The 20580-nt window shown below is 45.0% G+C and overlaps 1 protein-coding gene across 3 annotated transcripts in view; it reads left to right on the top strand.

Moving 5' to 3' along the window:
- slc6a11b (solute carrier family 6 member 11b) overlaps positions 1–20580 on the top strand; it is an 86760-nt gene that overhangs the window by 57295 nt on the left and 8885 nt on the right. For all 3 annotated transcript variants that reach the window (XM_090242346.1, XM_090242345.1, XM_090242347.1), the window contains exons 9-10: positions 18842–18966; positions 20433–20545. In XM_090242346.1, coding sequence (XP_090098472.1) covers positions 18842–18966; positions 20433–20545 — 238 coding nt within the window. The remainder of the gene's footprint in view (positions 1–18841; positions 18967–20432; positions 20546–20580) is intronic.

Genomic DNA, 20580 nt, shown 5'->3' with positions numbered 1-20580 from the left:
ACAATACTACCGGTTAGACTGACAATACTACTGGTTAGACTGACAATACTACTGGTTAGACTGACAATACTGCTGGTTAGACTGACACACAGACAATACTACAGGTTAGACTGACACACAGACAATACTACCGGTTAGACTGACAATATTACTGGTTAGACTGACAATACTACTGGTTAGACTGACACATAGACAATACTAAAGGTTAGACTGACAATACTACAGGTTAGACTGACACACAGACAATACTACCGGTTGGACTGACAATACTACAGGTTAGACTGACACACAGGCAATACTACTGGTTAGACTGACACACTGACAATACTACCGGTTAGACTGACACACAGACAATACTGCCGGTAAGACTGACACACAGATAATACTACTGGTTAGACTGACACACAGAAAATACTACTGGTTAGACTGACACACAGAAAATACTACCGGTTAGCCTGACACACAGACAATACTACCGGTTAGACTGACACACAGACAATACTGCTGGTTAGACTGACAATACTAACGGTAAGACTGACAATACTACCGGTTAAACTGACACACAGAAAATACTACCGGTTAGACTGACACACAGACAATACTACCGGTTAGACTGACACACAGACAATACTGCTGGTTAGACTGACAATACTACTGGTTAGACTGACAATACTACTGTTTAGACTGACAATACTACTGGATAGACTGACAATACTACTGGTTAGACTGACAATACTACTGGTTAGACTGACAATACTACCGGTTAGACTGACAATACTACTGGTTAGACTGACAATACTGCTGGTTAGACTGACACACAGACAATACTACAGGTCAGACTGACACACAGACAATACTACCGGTTAGACTGACAATATTACTGGTTAGACTGACAATACTACTGGTTAGACTGACACATAGACAATACTAAAGGTTAGACTGACAATACTACAGGTTAGACTGACACACAGACAATACTACTGTTTAGACTGACAATACTACTGGTTAGACTGACAATACTACTGGTTAGACTGGCAATACTACTGGTTAGACTGACAATACTACCGGTTAGACTGACAATACTACTGGTTAGACTGACAATACTGCTGGTTAGACTGACACACAGACAATACTACAGGTTAGACTGACACACAGACAATACTACCGGTTAGACTGACAATATTACTGGTTAGACTGACAATACTACTGGTTAGACTGACACATAGACAATACTAAAGGTTAGACTGACAATACTACAGGTTAGACTGACACACAGACAATACTACCGGTTAGACTGACAATACTACCGGTTGGACTGACAATACTACAGGTTAGACTGACACACAGGCAATACTACTGGTTAGACTGACACACTGACAATACTACCGGTTAGACTGACACACAGACAATACTGCCGGTAAGACTGACACACAGATAATACTACTGGTTAGACTGACACACAGAAAATACTACTGGTTAGACTGACACACAGAAAATACTACCGGTTAGCCTGACACACAGACAATACTACCGGTTAGACTGACACACAGACAATACTGCTGGTTAGACTGACAATACTAACGGTAAGACTGACAATACTACCGGTTAAACTGACACACAGAAAATACTACCGGTTAGACTGACACACAGACAATACTACCGGTTAGACTGACACACAGACAATACTGCTGGTTAGACTGACAATACTACTGGTTAGACTGACAATACTACTGTTTAGACTGACAATACTACTGGATAGACTGACAATACTACTGGTTAGACTGACAATACTACTGGTTAGACTGACAATACTACCGGTTAGACTGACAATACTACTGGTTAGACTGACAATACTGCTGGTTAGACTGACACACAGACAATACTACAGGTCAGACTGACACACAGACAATACTACCGGTTAGACTGACAATATTACTGGTTAGACTGACAATACTACTGGTTAGACTGACACATAGACAATACTAAAGGTTAGACTGACAATACTACAGGTTAGACTGACACACAGACAATACTACTGTTTAGACTGACAATACTACTGGTTAGACTGACAATACTACTGGTTAGACTGGCAATACTACTGGTTAGACTGACAATACTACCGGTTAGACTGACAATACTACTGGTTAGACTGACAATACTGCTGGTTAGACTGACACACAGACAATACTACAGGTCAGACTGACACACAGACAATACTACCGGTTAGACTGACAATATTACTGGTTAGACTGACAATACTACTGTTTAGACTGACACATAGACAATACTAAAGGTTAGACTGACAATACTACAGGTTAGACTGACACACAGACAATACTACCAGTTAGACTGACAATACTACCGGTTGGACTGACAATACTACAGGTTAGACTGACACACAGACAATACTACCGGTAAGACTGACAATACTACCGGTTAGACTGACACACAGACAATACTACTGGTTAGACTGACACACTGACAATACTACCGGTTAGACTGACACACAGACAATACTGCCGGTAAGACTGACACACAGACAATACTACTGGTTAGACTGACACACAGAAAATACTACCGGTTAGACTGACCCACAGACAATACTGCTGGTTAGACGACAATACTAACAGTAAGACTGACAATACTACCGGTTAGACTGACACACAGAAAGTACTACCGGTTAGACTGACACACAGACAATACTACCGGTTAGACTGACACACAGACAATACTGCTGGTTAGACTGACAATACTACTAGTTAGACTGACACACAGACAATACTACTGGTTAGACTGACACACAGACAATACTACCGGTTAGACTGACAATATTACTGGTTAGACTGACAATACTACTGGTTAGACTGACACATAGACAATACTAAAGGTTAGACTGACAATACTACAGGTTAGACTGACACACAGACAATACTACCGGTTAGACTGACAATACTACCAGTTGGACTGACACTACTACAGGTTAGACTGACACACAGACAATACTACCGGTAAGACTGACAATACTACCGGTTAGACTGACACACAGACAATACTACTGGTTGGACTGACACACTGACAATACTACCGGTTAGACTGACACACAGACAATATACTGCCTAAGGTTAGACTGACAATACTACAGGTTAGACTGACACACAGACAATACTACCGGTTAGACTGACAATACTACCAGTTGGACTGACACTACTACAGGTTAGACTGACACACAGACAATACTACCGGTAAGACTGACAATACTACCGGTTAGACTGACACACAGACAATACTACTGGTTGGACTGACACACTGACAATACTACCGGTTAGACTGACACACAGACAATACTGCCGCTAAGACTTACACACAGATAATACTACCGGTTAGACTGACACACAGAAAATACGACTGGTTAGACTGACACACAGAAAATACTACCGGTTAGACTGACACACAGACAATACTACCGGTTAGACTGACACACAGACAATACTGCTGGTTAGACTGACAATATTACTGGTTAGACTGACAATACTACTGGTTAGACTGACACATAGACAATACTAAAGGTTAGACTGACAATACTACAGGTTAGACTGACACACAGACAATACTACCGGTTAGACTGACAACACTACCAGTTGGACTGACACTACTACAGGTTAGACTGACACACAGACAATACTACCGGTAAGACTGACAATACTACCGGTTAGACTGACACACAGAAAATACGACTGGTTAGACTGACACACAGAAAATACTACCGGTTAGACTGACACACAGACAATACTACCGGTTAGACTGACACACATACAATACTGCTGGTTAGACTGACAATATTACTGGTTAGACTGACAATACTACTGGTTAGACTGACACATAGACAATACTAAAGGTTAGACTGACAATACTACAGGTTAGACTGACACACAGACAATACTACCAGTTAGACTGACAATACTACCAGTTGGACTGACACTACTACAGGTTAGACTGACACACAGACAATACTACCGGTAAGACTGACAATACTACCGGTTAGACTGACACACAGACAATACTACTGGTTGGACTGACACACTGACAATACTACCGGTTAGACTGACACACAGTCAATACTGCCGCTAAGACTTACACACAGATAATACTACCGGTTAGACTGACACACAGAAAATACGACTGGTTAGACTGACACACAGAAAATACTACCGGTTAGACTGACACACAGACAATACTACCGGTTAGACTGACACACAGACAATACTGCTGGTTAGACTGACAATACTAACGGTAAGACTGACAATACTAACGGTTAGACTGACACACAGAAAATACTACCGGTTAGACTGACACACAGACAATACTACCGGTTAGACTGACACACAGACAATGCTGCTGGTTAGACTGACAATACTACTGGTTAGACTGACAATACTACTGTTTAGACTGACAATACTACTGGTTAGACTGACAATACTACTGGTTAGACTGACAATACTACCGGTTAGACTGACAATACTACTGGTTAGACTGACAATACTGCTGGTTAGACTGACACACAGACAATACTACAGGTCAGACTGACACACAGACAATACTACCGGTTAGACTGACAATACTACCGGTTAGACTGACACACAGAAAGTACTACCGGTTAGACTGACACACAGACAATACTACCGGTTAGACTGACACACAGACAATACTGCTGGTTAGACTGACAATACTACTGGTTAGACTGACACACTGACAATACTACAGGTTAGACTGACACACAGACAATACTACCGGTTGGACTGACAATACTACAGGTTAGACTGACACACAGGCAATACTACTGGTTAGACTGACACACTGACAATACTACCGGTTAGACTGACACACAGACAATACTGCCGGTAAGACTGACACACAGATAATACTACTGGTTAGACTGACACACAGAAAATACTACTGGTTAGACTGACACACAGAAAATACTACCGGTTAGCCTGACACACAGACAATACTACCGGTTAGACTGACACACAGACAATACTGCTGGTTAGACTGACAATACTAACGGTAAGACTGACAATACTACCGGTTAAACTGACACACAGAAAATACTACCGGTTAGACTGACACACAGACAATACTACCGGTTAGACTGACACACAGACAATACTGCTGGTTAGACTGACAATACTACTGGTTAGACTGACAATACTACTGTTTAGACTGACAATACTACTGGATAGACTGACAATACTACTGGTTAGACTGACAATACTACTGGTTAGACTGACAATACTACCGGTTAGACTGACAATACTACTGGTTAGACTGACAATACTGCTGGTTAGACTGACACACAGACAATACTACAGGTCAGACTGACACACAGACAATACTACCGGTTAGACTGACAATATTACTGGTTAGACTGACAATACTACTGGTTAGACTGACACATAGACAATACTAAAGGTTAGACTGACAATACTACAGGTTAGACTGACACACAGACAATACTACTGTTTAGACTGACAATACTACTGGTTAGACTGACAATACTACTGGTTAGACTGGCAATACTACTGGTTAGACTGACAATACTACCGGTTAGACTGACAATACTACTGGTTAGACTGACAATACTGCTGGTTAGACTGACACACAGACAATACTACAGGTTAGACTGACACACAGACAATACTACCGGTTAGACTGACAATATTACTGGTTAGACTGACAATACTACTGGTTAGACTGACACATAGACAATACTAAAGGTTAGACTGACAATACTACAGGTTAGACTGACACACAGACAATACTACCGGTTAGACTGACAATACTACCGGTTGGACTGACAATACTACAGGTTAGACTGACACACAGGCAATACTACTGGTTAGACTGACACACTGACAATACTACCGGTTAGACTGACACACAGACAATACTGCCGGTAAGACTGACACACAGATAATACTACTGGTTAGACTGACACACAGAAAATACTACTGGTTAGACTGACACACAGAAAATACTACCGGTTAGCCTGACACACAGACAATACTACCGGTTAGACTGACACACAGACAATACTGCTGGTTAGACTGACAATACTAACGGTAAGACTGACAATACTACCGGTTAAACTGACACACAGAAAATACTACCGGTTAGACTGACACACAGACAATACTACCGGTTAGACTGACACACAGACAATACTGCTGGTTAGACTGACAATACTACTGGTTAGACTGACAATACTACTGTTTAGACTGACAATACTACTGGATAGACTGACAATACTACTGGTTAGACTGACAATACTACTGGTTAGACTGACAATACTACCGGTTAGACTGACAATACTACTGGTTAGACTGACAATACTGCTGGTTAGACTGACACACAGACAATACTACAGGTCAGACTGACACACAGACAATACTACCGGTTAGACTGACAATATTACTGGTTAGACTGACAATACTACTGGTTAGACTGACACATAGACAATACTAAAGGTTAGACTGACAATACTACAGGTTAGACTGACACACAGACAATACTACTGTTTAGACTGACAATACTACTGGTTAGACTGACAATACTACTGGTTAGACTGGCAATACTACTGGTTAGACTGACAATACTACCGGTTAGACTGACAATACTACTGGTTAGACTGACAATACTGCTGGTTAGACTGACACACAGACAATACTACAGGTCAGACTGACACACAGACAATACTACCGGTTAGACTGACAATATTACTGGTTAGACTGACAATACTACTGTTTAGACTGACACATAGACAATACTAAAGGTTAGACTGACAATACTACAGGTTAGACTGACACACAGACAATACTACCAGTTAGACTGACAATACTACCGGTTGGACTGACAATACTACAGGTTAGACTGACACACAGACAATACTACCGGTAAGACTGACAATACTACCGGTTAGACTGACACACAGACAATACTACTGGTTAGACTGACACACTGACAATACTACCGGTTAGACTGACACACAGACAATACTGCCGGTAAGACTGACACACAGACAATACTACTGGTTAGACTGACACACAGAAAATACTACCGGTTAGACTGACCCACAGACAATACTGCTGGTTAGACGACAATACTAACAGTAAGACTGACAATACTACCGGTTAGACTGACACACAGAAAGTACTACCGGTTAGACTGACACACAGACAATACTACCGGTTAGACTGACACACAGACAATACTGCTGGTTAGACTGACAATACTACTAGTTAGACTGACACACAGACAATACTACTGGTTAGACTGACACACAGACAATACTACCGGTTAGACTGACAATATTACTGGTTAGACTGACAATACTACTGGTTAGACTGACACATAGACAATACTAAAGGTTAGACTGACAATACTACAGGTTAGACTGACACACAGACAATACTACCGGTTAGACTGACAATACTACCAGTTGGACTGACACTACTACAGGTTAGACTGACACACAGACAATACTACCGGTAAGACTGACAATACTACCGGTTAGACTGACACACAGACAATACTACTGGTTGGACTGACACACTGACAATACTACCGGTTAGACTGACACACAGACAATATACTGCCTAAGGTTAGACTGACAATACTACAGGTTAGACTGACACACAGACAATACTACCGGTTAGACTGACAATACTACCAGTTGGACTGACACTACTACAGGTTAGACTGACACACAGACAATACTACCGGTAAGACTGACAATACTACCGGTTAGACTGACACACAGACAATACTACTGGTTGGACTGACACACTGACAATACTACCGGTTAGACTGACACACAGACAATACTGCCGCTAAGACTTACACACAGATAATACTACCGGTTAGACTGACACACAGAAAATACGACTGGTTAGACTGACACACAGAAAATACTACCGGTTAGACTGACACACAGACAATACTACCGGTTAGACTGACACACAGACAATACTGCTGGTTAGACTGACAATATTACTGGTTAGACTGACAATACTACTGGTTAGACTGACACATAGACAATACTAAAGGTTAGACTGACAATACTACAGGTTAGACTGACACACAGACAATACTACCGGTTAGACTGACAACACTACCAGTTGGACTGACACTACTACAGGTTAGACTGACACACAGACAATACTACCGGTAAGACTGACAATACTACCGGTTAGACTGACACACAGAAAATACGACTGGTTAGACTGACACACAGAAAATACTACCGGTTAGACTGACACACAGACAATACTACCGGTTAGACTGACACACATACAATACTGCTGGTTAGACTGACAATATTACTGGTTAGACTGACAATACTACTGGTTAGACTGACACATAGACAATACTAAAGGTTAGACTGACAATACTACAGGTTAGACTGACACACAGACAATACTACCAGTTAGACTGACAATACTACCAGTTGGACTGACACTACTACAGGTTAGACTGACACACAGACAATACTACCGGTAAGACTGACAATACTACCGGTTAGACTGACACACAGACAATACTACTGGTTGGACTGACACACTGACAATACTACCGGTTAGACTGACACACAGTCAATACTGCCGCTAAGACTTACACACAGATAATACTACCGGTTAGACTGACACACAGAAAATACGACTGGTTAGACTGACACACAGAAAATACTACCGGTTAGACTGACACACAGACAATACTACCGGTTAGACTGACACACAGACAATACTGCTGGTTAGACTGACAATACTAACGGTAAGACTGACAATACTAACGGTTAGACTGACACACAGAAAATACTACCGGTTAGACTGACACACAGACAATACTACCGGTTAGACTGACACACAGACAATGCTGCTGGTTAGACTGACAATACTACTGGTTAGACTGACAATACTACTGTTTAGACTGACAATACTACTGGTTAGACTGACAATACTACTGGTTAGACTGACAATACTACCGGTTAGACTGACAATACTACTGGTTAGACTGACAATACTGCTGGTTAGACTGACACACAGACAATACTACAGGTCAGACTGACACACAGACAATACTACCGGTTAGACTGACAATACTACCGGTTAGACTGACACACAGAAAGTACTACCGGTTAGACTGACACACAGACAATACTACCGGTTAGACTGACACACAGACAATACTGCTGGTTAGACTGACAATACTACTGGTTAGACTGACACACAGACAATACTACTGGTTAGACTGACACACAGACAATACTGCCGCTAAGACTTACACACAGATAATACTACCGGTTAGACTGACACACAGAAAATACGACTGGTTAGACTGACACACAGAAAATACTACCGGTTAGACTGACACACAGACAATACTACCGGTTAGACTGACACACAGACAATACTGCTGGTTAGACTGACAATATTACTGGTTAGACTGACAATACTACTGGTTAGACTGACACATAGACAATACTAAAGGTTAGACTGACAATACTACAGGTTAGACTGACACACAGACAATACTACCGGTTAGACTGACAACACTACCAGTTGGACTGACACTACTACAGGTTAGACTGACACACAGACAATACTACCGGTAAGACTGACAATACTACCGGTTAGACTGACACACAGAAAATACGACTGGTTAGACTGACACACAGAAAATACTACCGGTTAGACTGACACACAGACAATACTACCGGTTAGACTGACACACATACAATACTGCTGGTTAGACTGACAATATTACTGGTTAGACTGACAATACTACTGGTTAGACTGACACATAGACAATACTAAAGGTTAGACTGACAATACTACAGGTTAGACTGACACACAGACAATACTACCAGTTAGACTGACAATACTACCAGTTGGACTGACACTACTACAGGTTAGACTGACACACAGACAATACTACCGGTAAGACTGACAATACTACCGGTTAGACTGACACACAGACAATACTACTGGTTGGACTGACACACTGACAATAGTACCGGTTAGACTGACACACAGTCAATACTGCCGCTAAGACTTACACACAGATAATACTACCGGTTAGACTGACACACAGAAAATACGACTGGTTAGACTGACACACAGAAAATACTACCGGTTAGACTGACACACAGACAATACTACCGGTTAGACTGACACACAGACAATACTGCTGGTTAGACTGACAATACTAACGGTAAGACTGACAATACTAACGGTTAGACTGACACACAGAAAATACTACCGGTTAGACTGACACACAGACAATACTACCGGTTAGACTGACACACAGACAATGCTGCTGGTTAGACTGACAATACTACTGGTTAGACTGACAATACTACTGTTTAGACTGACAATACTACTGGTTAGACTGACAATACTACTGGTTAGACTGACAATACTACCGGTTAGACTGACAATACTACTGGTTAGACTGACAATACTGCTGGTTAGACTGACACACAGACAATACTACAGGTCAGACTGACACACAGACAATACTACCGGTTAGACTGACAATACTACCGGTTAGACTGACACACAGAAAGTACTACCGGTTAGACTGACACACAGACAATACTACCGGTTAGACTGACACACAGACAATACTGCTGGTTAGACTGACAATACTACTGGTTAGACTGACACACAGACAATACTACTGGTTAGACTGACACACAGAAAATACTACCGGTTAGACTGACACACAGACAATACTACTGGTTAGACTGACACACAGACAATACTACTGGTTAGACTGACAATACTACTGTTAGACTGACACAAAGACAATACTACTGGTTAGACTGACTGTCATGTATTGTCATGTTGTGTCTTGTTTCTGTCCTTTCTCTTCACCCTGTCTCCCTCTGCTGGTCGTTTTAGGTTACCTTTTCTCCCCCTCTTTCCCCCAGCTGTTCCTTGTCTCCTCCTAACTACCTCGTCACCCCTTTTCCCACCTGTTCCCTTTTTCCCTCTGATTAGGTCTCTATATCTCTCTCTGTTCCTGTTTCTGTCTTTGTCGGATTCTTGTTTGTGTTATTCATGCCTGAACCAGACTATCGTCATGTTTGCTGCAACCTTGTCCTGTCCTGTCGGAATCTGCCGGTCCATCTGAGCCTACCTATGTTTTGTCATTAAAGAAGCTCTGTTTACGTTAATTCGCTTTTGGGTCCTCATTCACGCACCGTAACAGAAGAATCCGACCAAGAATGGACCCAGCGACTTCGGATCCTCTCCACTCAGCCGTCGAGATCCAGGGAGCGATGCTAGGCAGACACGAGCAGGAATTGTCTGCTGCTCGACATGCCGTTGAGACCCTGGCCACCCAAGTCTCCAACCTCACAGAACAGGTTCACCATCTCCGCCTCGATCCACCGGCCACTTCCAGGGCTTTCGAATCTCCGGAGCCCAGAATCAATAACCCGCCGTGTTACTCTGGGGAGCCCACTGAATGCCGCTCGTTCCTCACCCAGTGTGATATTGTGTTTTCTCTCCAGCCCAACACTTACTCCAGGAGCACTGCTCGTGTCGCCTACGTCATATCTCTCCTTACTGGACGGGCTCGTGAGTGGGGCACGGCAATCTGGGAGGCAAGGGCTGAGTGTACTAACCAGTATCAGGACTTTAAGGAGGAGATGATACGGGTTTTTGATCGATCTGTTTTTGGGGAGGAGGCTTCCAGGGCCCTGTCTTCCCTATGTCAAGGTAATCGATCCATAACAGACTACTCTATTGAGTTTCGCACTCTTGCTGCCTCCAGTGGCTGGAACGAGCCGGCTTTGCTCGCTCGTTTTCTGGAGGGTCTCCGCGCAGAGGTAAAGGATGAGATTCTCTCCCGGGAGGTTCCTTCCAGCGTGGATTCCTTGATGGAACTCGCTATTCGCATTGAGCGACGGGTTGATCTTCGTCACCGAGCTCGTGGAAAGGAGCTCGCGTTCTCCGTTGCCCCCCTCTCCGCATCACTACCATCTTCCTCTGCCGGCTCGGGTGCTGAGCCTATGCAGCTGGGAGGTATCCGCATCTCGACTAAGGAGAGGGAACGGAGAATCACCAACCGCCTCTGTCTCTATTGCGGTTCTGCTGGTCATTTTGTCACTTCATGTCCAGTAAAAGCCAGAGCTCATCAGTAAGCGGAGGGCTACTGGTGAGCGCTACTACTCCTGTCTCTCCTTCAAGATCCTGCACTACCTTGTCGGTCCATCTACGCTGGACCGGTTCGTCAGCTTCCTGCAGTGCCTTAATAGACTCTGGGGCGGAGGGCTGTTTTATGGACGAGACCTGGGCTCGGGAACATGACATTCCTCTCAGACAGTTAAGGGAGTCCACGGCCTTGTTCGCCCTGGATGGTAGTCCTCTCCCCAGGATTCAGCGTGAGACGCTACCTTTAACCCTCACTGTTTCTGGTAATCATAGCGAAACCATTTCTTTTTTAATTTTTCGTTCACCTTTTACACCTGTTGTTTTGGGCCATCCCTGGCTAGTTTGTCATAATCCTTCCATTAATTGGTCTAGTAATTCTATCCTCTCCTGGAACGTCTCTTGTCATGTGAAATGTTTAATGTCTGCTATCCCTCCTGTTTCCTCTGTCTCTTCTTCACAGCAGGAGCCTGGTGATTTGACAGGGGTGCCGGAGGAATATCACGATCTGCGCACGGTGTTCAGTCGGTCCAGGGCCACCTCTCTTCCTCCACACCGGTCGTATGATTGTAGTATTGATCTCCTTCCGGGAACCACTCCCTCCCGGGGTAGACTATACTCTCTGTCGGCTCCCGAACGTAAGGCTCTCGAAGATTATTTGTCTGTAGCTCTTGCCGCCGGTACCATAGTCCCCTCCTCCTCTCCCGCCGGAGCGGGGTTTTTTTTTGTTAAGAAGAAGGACGGGTCCCTGCGCCCCTGCATAGATTATCGAGGGCTGAATGACATAACAGTGAAGAATCGTTATCCGCTTCCTCTTATGTCTTCAGCCTTCGAGATCCTGCAGGGAGCCAGGTTTTTCACTAAGTTGGACCTTCGTAACGCTTACCATCTCGTGCGCATCAGGGAGGGGGACGAGTGGAAGACGGCGTTTAACACTCCGTTAGGGCACTTTGAATACCGGGTTCTTCCTTTCGGCCTCGCTAACGCTCCAGCTGTCTTTCAGGCATTAGTCAATGATGTCCTGAGAGACATGCTGAACATCTTTGTTTTCGTTTACCTTGACGATATCCTGATTTTTTCACCGTCACTCCAGATTCATGTTCAGCACGTTCGACGTGTCCTCCAGCGCCTTTTAGAGAATTGTCTTTTTGTGAAGGCTGAGAAGTGCTCTTTTCATGCCTCCTCCGTCACATTTCTCGGTTCTGTTATTTCCGCTGAAGGCATTAAGATGGATCCCGCTAAGGTCCAAGCTGTCATTGATTGGCCCGTCCCTAAGTCACGCGTCGAGCTGCAGCGCTTTCTCGGCTTCGCAAACTTCTATCGTCGTTTCATCCGTAATTTCGGTCAGGTGGCAGCTCCTCTCACAGCCCTTACTTCTGTCAAGACGTGCTTTAAGTGGTCCGTTTCCGCCCAGGGAGCTTTTGATCTCCTCAAGAATCGTTTTACATCCGCACCTATCCTTGTTACACCTGACGTCACTAGACAGTTCGTTGTCGAGGTTGACGCGTCAGAGGTGGGCGTGGGAGCCATTCTTTCTCAGCGCTTCCTCTCTGACGACAAGGTCCACCCTTGCGCGTATTTTTCTCATCGCCTGTCGCCGTCGGAACGTAACTATGATGTGGGAAACCGCGAACTGCTCGCCATCCGCTTAGCCCTAGGCGAATGGCGGCAGTGGTTGGAGGGGGCGACCGTTCCTTTTGTCGTTTGGACTGACCATAGGAACCTTGAGTACATCCGTTCTGCCAAACGACTTAATGCGCGTCAGGCGCGCTGGGCGCTGTTTTTCGCTCGTTTCGAGTTCGTGATTTCTTATCGTCCGGGCTCTAAGAACACCAAGCCTGATGCTTTATCTCGTCTCTTCAGTTCTTCAGTAGCCTCCACTGACCCCGAGGGGATTCTCCCTGAGGGGCGTGTTGTCGGGTTGACTGTCTGGGGAATTGAGAGGCAGGTAAAGCAAGCACTCACTCAAACTCCGTCGCCGCGCGCTTGTCCTAGAAACCTTCTTTTCGTTCCCGTTCCTACTCGTCTGGCCGTTCTTCAGTGGGCTCACTCTGCCAAGTTAGCCGGCCACCCTGGCGTTCGGGGTACGCTTGCTTCCATTCGCCAGCGTTTTTGGTGGTCCACCCGGGAGCATGACACGCGTCGCTTCGTGGCTGCTTGTTCGGTCTGCGCGCAGACTAAGTCCGGTAACTCCCCTCCTGCCGGCCGTCTCAGGCCGCTTCCCATTCCCTCTCGACCGTGGTCTCACATCGCCTTAGATTTTGTCACCGGACTGCCTTCGTCAGCGGGGAAGACTGTTATTCTTACGGTTGTCGACAGGTTCTCTAAGGCGGCTCATTTTATTCCCCTTGCTAAGCTTCCTTCTGCTAAAGAGACGGCACAAATCATCATCGAGAATGTTTTCAGAATTCATGGCCTTCCGTCAGACGTCGTTTCGGACAGAGGTCCGCAATTCACGTCTCAATTTTGGAGGGAGTTTTGCCGTTTGATTGGGGCTTCCGTCAGTCTCTCTTCCGGCTTTCACCCCCAGTCTAACGGTCAAGCAGAACGGGCCAATCAGACTATTGGTCGCATCTTACGCAGTCTTTCTTTTCGCAACCCTGCGTCTTGGTCAGAACAGCTCCCCTGGGCAGAATACGCCCACAACTCGCTTCCTTCGTCTGCGACCGGGCTATCTCCTTTTCAGAGTAGCCTCGGGTACCAGCCTCCGCTGTTCTCATCTCAGTTCGCCGAGTCCAGCGTCCCCTCCGCTCAGGCTTTTGTCCAACGTTGCGAGCGCACCTGGAAGAGGGTCAGGTCTGCACTTTGCCGTTATAGGGCGCAGACTGTGAGAGCTGCTAATAAGCGTAGAACTAAGAGTCCTAGATATTGTCGCGGTCAGAGAGTTTGGCTCTCCACTCAGAACCTTCCCCTTAAGACCGCTTCTCGCAAGTTGACCCCGCGGTTCATTGGTCCGTTCCGTATTTCTCAGATCATTAATCCTGTCGCAGTGCGACTTCTTCTTCCGCGATATCTTCGTCGCGTCCACCCGGTCTTCCATGTCTCCTGTGTCAAGCCCGTTCTTCGCGCCCCCGCTCGTCTTCCCCCCCCCCCCCATCCTTGTCGAGGGCGCACCCATCTACAGGGTCCGTAGGATTTTGGACATGCGTCCTCGGGGCCGTGGTCATCAGTACCTAGTAGATTGGGAGGGGTACGGTCCTGAGGAGAGGAGTTGGGTTCCCTCTCGGGACGTGCTGGACCGTGCGCTGATCGATGATTTCCTCCGTTGCCGCCAGGTTTCCTCCTCGAGTGCGCCAGGAGGCGCTCGGTGAGTGGGGGGGTACTGTCATGTATTGTCATGTTGTGTCTTGTTTCTGTCCTTTCTCTTCACCCTGTCTCCCTCTGCTGGTCGTTTTAGGTTACCTTTTCTCCCCCTCTTTCCCCCAGCTGTTCCTTGTCTCCTCCTAACTACCTCGTCACCCCTTTTCCCACCTGTTCCCTTTTTCCCTCTGATTAGGTCTCTATATCTCTCTCTGTTCCTGTTTCTGTCTTTGTCGGATTCTTGTTTGTGTTATTCATGCCTGAACCAGACTATCGTCATGTTTGCTGCAACCTTGTCCTGTCCTGTCGGAATCTGCCGGTCCATCTGAGCCTACCTATGTTTTGTCATTAAAGAAGCTCTGTTTACGTTAATTCGCTTTTGGGTCCTCATTCACGCACCGTAACACTGACACACAGACAATACTACCGATAAGACTGACAATACTACCTGTAAGACTGACATACAGACAATACTACTGGTTAGACTGACACACAGACAATACTACTGGTAAGACTGACACACAGACAATACTACTGGTTAGACTGACACACAGACAATACTACCGGTTTGACTGACACACAGACAATACTACTGGTTAGATTGACACACAGACAAGACTACTGGTTAGACTGGCACACAGACAATACTACTGTTTAGACTGACAATACTACCGGTAAGACTGACAATACTACTGGTTAGACTGACACACAGACAATCCTACTGGTAAGACTGACAATACTACCGGTAAGACTGACAATATTACTGGTAAGACTGACACACAGACAATACTACTGGTTAGACTGACACACATACAATACTACTGGTAAGACTGACAATACTACAGGTTAGATTTACACACATGCAATACTACTGGTAAGACTGACAATACTACTGGTAAGACTGACAATACTACCAGTTAGTATACTACTGGTTAGACTGACACACAGACAATGCTACCGGTTAGACTGACAATACTACCGGTTGGACTGACAATACTACAGGTTAGACTGACACACAGACAATACTACCGGTAAGACTGACAATACTACCGGTTAGACTGACACACAGACAATACTACTAGTTAGACTGACACACTGACAATACTACCGGTTAGACTGACACACAGCCAATACTGCCGGTAAGACTGACACACAGATAATACTACTGGTTAGACTGACACACAGAAAATACTACTGGTTAGACTGACACACAGAAAATACTACCGGTTAGACTGACACACAGACAATACTACCGGTTAGACTGACACAGAGGCAATACTGCTGGTTAGACTGACACACAGACAATACTACCGGTTAGACTGACACACAGACAATACTGCTGGTTAGACTGACACACTGACAATACTACCGGTTAGACTGACACACAGCCAATACTGCCGGTAAGACTGACACACAGATAATACTACTGGTTAGACTGACACACAGAAAATACTACTGGTTAGACTGACACACAGAAAATTAGTAAATGTGTTTTCTAGGGACTGCATTAGTAAATGTGTGTTCCAGGGACTGCATTAGTAAATGTGTGTTCCAGGGACTGCATTAGTAAATGTGTGTTCCAGGGACTGCATTAGTAAATGTGTGTTCTAGGGACTGCATTAGTAAATGTGTTTTCCAGTGACTGCATTAGTAAATGTGTGTTCCAGGGACTGCATTAGTAAATGTATGTTCCAGGGACTGCATTAGTAAATGTATGTTCCAGGGACTGCATTAGTAAATGTGTGTTCTAGGGACTGCATTAGTAAATGTGTTTTCCAGGGACTGCATTAGTAAATGTGTGTTCCAGGGGACTGCATTAGTAAATGTGTGTTCTAGGGACTGTATTAGTAAATGTGTGTTCCAGGGGACTGCATTAGTAAGTGTGTGTTCCAGGGGACTGCATTAGTAAATGTGTTCCAGGGGACTGCATTAGTAAATGTGTTCTAGGGACTGCATTAGTAAATGTGTGTTCCAGGGACTGCATTAATACATGTGTGTTCCAGGGGACTGCATTAGTAAATGTGTGTTCTAGGGACTGCATTAGTAAATGTGTGTTCCAGGGACTGCATTAGTAAATGTGTGTTCTAGGGACTGCATTAGTAAATGTGTGTTCCAGGGGACTGCATTAGTAAGTGTGTGTTCCAGGGGACTGCATTAGTAAATGTGTTCCAGGGGACTGCATTAGTAAATGTGTTCTAGGGACTGCATTAGTAAATGTGTGTTCCAGGGACTGCATTAGTAAATGTGTGTTCCAGGGACTGCATTAGTAAATGTGTTTTCCAGGGACTGCATTAGTAAATGTGTTTTCCAGGGACTGCATTAGTAAATGTGTTTTCCAGGGACTGCATTAGTAAATGTGTTCTAGGGACTGCATTAGTAAATGTGTGTTCCAGGGACTGCATTAGTAAATGTGTGTTCCAGGGGACTGCATTAGTAAATGTGTTTTCCAGGGACTGCATTAGTAAATGTGTGTTCCAGGGACTGCATTAGTAAATGTGTGTTCCAGGGACTGCATTAGTAAATGTGTGTTCTAGGGACTGCATTAGTAAATGTGTGTTCTAGGGACTGCATTAGTAAATGTGTTCTAGGGACTGCATTAGTAAATGTGTGTTCCAGGGACTGCATTAGTAAATGTGTGTTCCAGGGACTGCATTAGTAAATGTGTTTTCCAGGGACTGCATTAGTAAATGTGTTTTCCAGGGACTGCATTAGTAAATGTGTTTTCCAGGGACTGCATTAGTAAATGTGTTCTAGGGACTGCATTAGTAAATGTGTGTTCCAGGGACTGCATTAGTAAATGTGTGTTCCAGGGGACTGCATTAGTAAATGTGTTTTCCAGGGACTGCATTAGTAAATGTGTGTTCCAGGGACTGCATTAGTAAATGTGTGTTCCAGGGACTGCATTAGTAAATGTGTGTTCTAGGGACTGCATTAGTAAATGTGTGTTCTAGGGACTGCATTAGTAAATGTGTGTTCCAGGGACTGCATTAGTAAATGTGTGTTCCAGGGACTGCATTAGTAAATGTGTGTTCTAGGGACTGCATTAGTAAATGTGTGTTCTAGGGACAGGTTCATGGTGTTCTCTCTTAATTTGGCCAGTTTTGTGCCAGAAAAATAATCCTTCAGCAACAGGATTTGAACCCCTTCACACTGTTCTGCCAAGTTAATGTTGCTTGATCGGTAATTAAACTATTAGCTGGTCAATGGTAGGGCTACATGAAAAATACAATACTGTAATTATAACGATGTAAATCCTGTGGTTCAGGAAAACAACAGAGTTATCAAATTAAGGTTCTGTCTGTCTGTCTGTCTGTCTGTCTGTTCCACAGGGACTGCATCATGCTGTGCTGTCTGAATAGTGGGACCAGCTTTGTGGCGGGCTTCGCCATCTTCTCTGTGCTTGGCTTCATGGCCCTAGAACAGGGTGTGCCCATCGAGGCCGTGGCAGAGTCTGGTAAAAAATGATCATCTTGTTCTCTTTAGCACCAGACAATGTCAAATAGAGGATAAGTGGCTGTTGCCGAAAAAGCGTCCATCTTGAGAAATGAAAACTTCTTAAGACTGTGTTTCCAACGAGTGCAGGTTTTTCCATTTCTCTCCAACCCTGCACTCAGAGGTCTTTGTGAAAGGACTGTTGAGCTGCATGCCATGCCAGAGTCACTTCCTGATTGGATTTTTCTCAGGCTTTCCCCTGCAATATCAGTTCTGTTATACTCACAGACAATATTACGTTATTTTTCCAAAAATGAAAATAGTGCCCCCTAGATTCAAGAGGTTAAAGGACTGTTGAGCTGCATGCCAGTTCGTGGTTCTACTGACAAACCCAGCCTTCTGTATGACTGGAACTGATGGAGGAGGATGATGATGATGTAACTGCCTTCCTCTCAGAAGCTCTTAGAGTAGTAGATCCACCGCTGTGCTATGTCTTATTCAAGTCCAACATCAATGATTCAGCTGTGTGGAGAGAGGCAGAGGCAGAGGCAGAGGCAGAGGCAGAGGCAGAGGCAGAGGCAGAGGCAGTGTTATGAAGTGGGGCAGATGGGAGGAGTTTGGCAGGAGATGGGAGGAGTTTGGCAGGGGATGGCAGGACTTTGGCAGGAGATGGGAGGAGTTTGGCAGGCGATGTGAGGAGGTGGGAGGACTTTGGCAGGAGATGGGAGGAGTTTGGCAGGCGATGTAAGGAGGTGGGAGGACTTTGGCAGGAGATGGGAAATGGGAGTAGTTTGTCAGATGTGAGGAGTTTGACAGGAGATGTGAGGAGTTTGGCAGGAGATGTGAGGAGTTTGACAGGAGATGTGAGGAGGTGGGAGGACTTTGGCAGGAGATGGGAAATGGGAGTAGTTTGTCAGATGTGAGGAGTTTGACAGGAGATGGGAGGAGTTTGGCAGGGGATGGCAGGACTTTGGCAGGAGATGGGAGGAGTTTGGCAGGCGATGTGAGGAGGTGGGAGGACTTTGGCAGGAGATGGGAAATGGGAGTAGTTTGTCAGATGGGAGGAGTTTGGCAGGAGATGTGAGGAGTTTGACAGGAGATGGGAGGAGTTTGGCAGGGCTTTTGCAGGAGATGGGAGGAGTTTTGTAGGTCTTTTGCAGGAGATGGGAGGAGTTTGGCAGGAAATGGGAGGAGTTTGGCAGGTCTTTTGCAGGAGATGGGAGGAGTTTGGCAGGAGATGGGAGGAAGTGAAAGGACAGACCAGTTGGCTCACAGAGGACTGTTTGTCTGCAGATTTGTGATTATTTGCATGTAAATAGCAAATTGCTGACATGTGTAATATGTTCTTCTGAATCTCATGTTCTTGATCACATTGAGTGCCATGTAGACACATTCAGCAGTATCTATCAACGGCCTAACCTTCGTAGTCTAAACCCTGAAGCTGTGTGTTGTTGTTGCTAATGTTGTTATTGTTGTCGTTTACACCAGGTCCAGGCTTAGCCTTCATAGCCTACCCTAAAGCTGTGACCATGATGCCTCTGTCTCCTCTGTGGGCTTGTCTCTTCTTCATGATGCTCATTTTCCTGGGGCTGGACAGCCAGGTTAGGACCAGAGGGGGAGGGGGGGGGGGGGGGGA

The sequence above is a fragment of the Oncorhynchus mykiss genome, chromosome 7 (genome assembly GCF_057628025.1).
Source record: "Oncorhynchus mykiss isolate SJ-2025 chromosome 7, ASM5762802v1, whole genome shotgun sequence".
Taxonomy (NCBI): Eukaryota; Metazoa; Chordata; class Actinopteri; order Salmoniformes; family Salmonidae; genus Oncorhynchus; species Oncorhynchus mykiss.
This window is presented reverse-complemented; position numbering and strand designations above follow the sequence as displayed.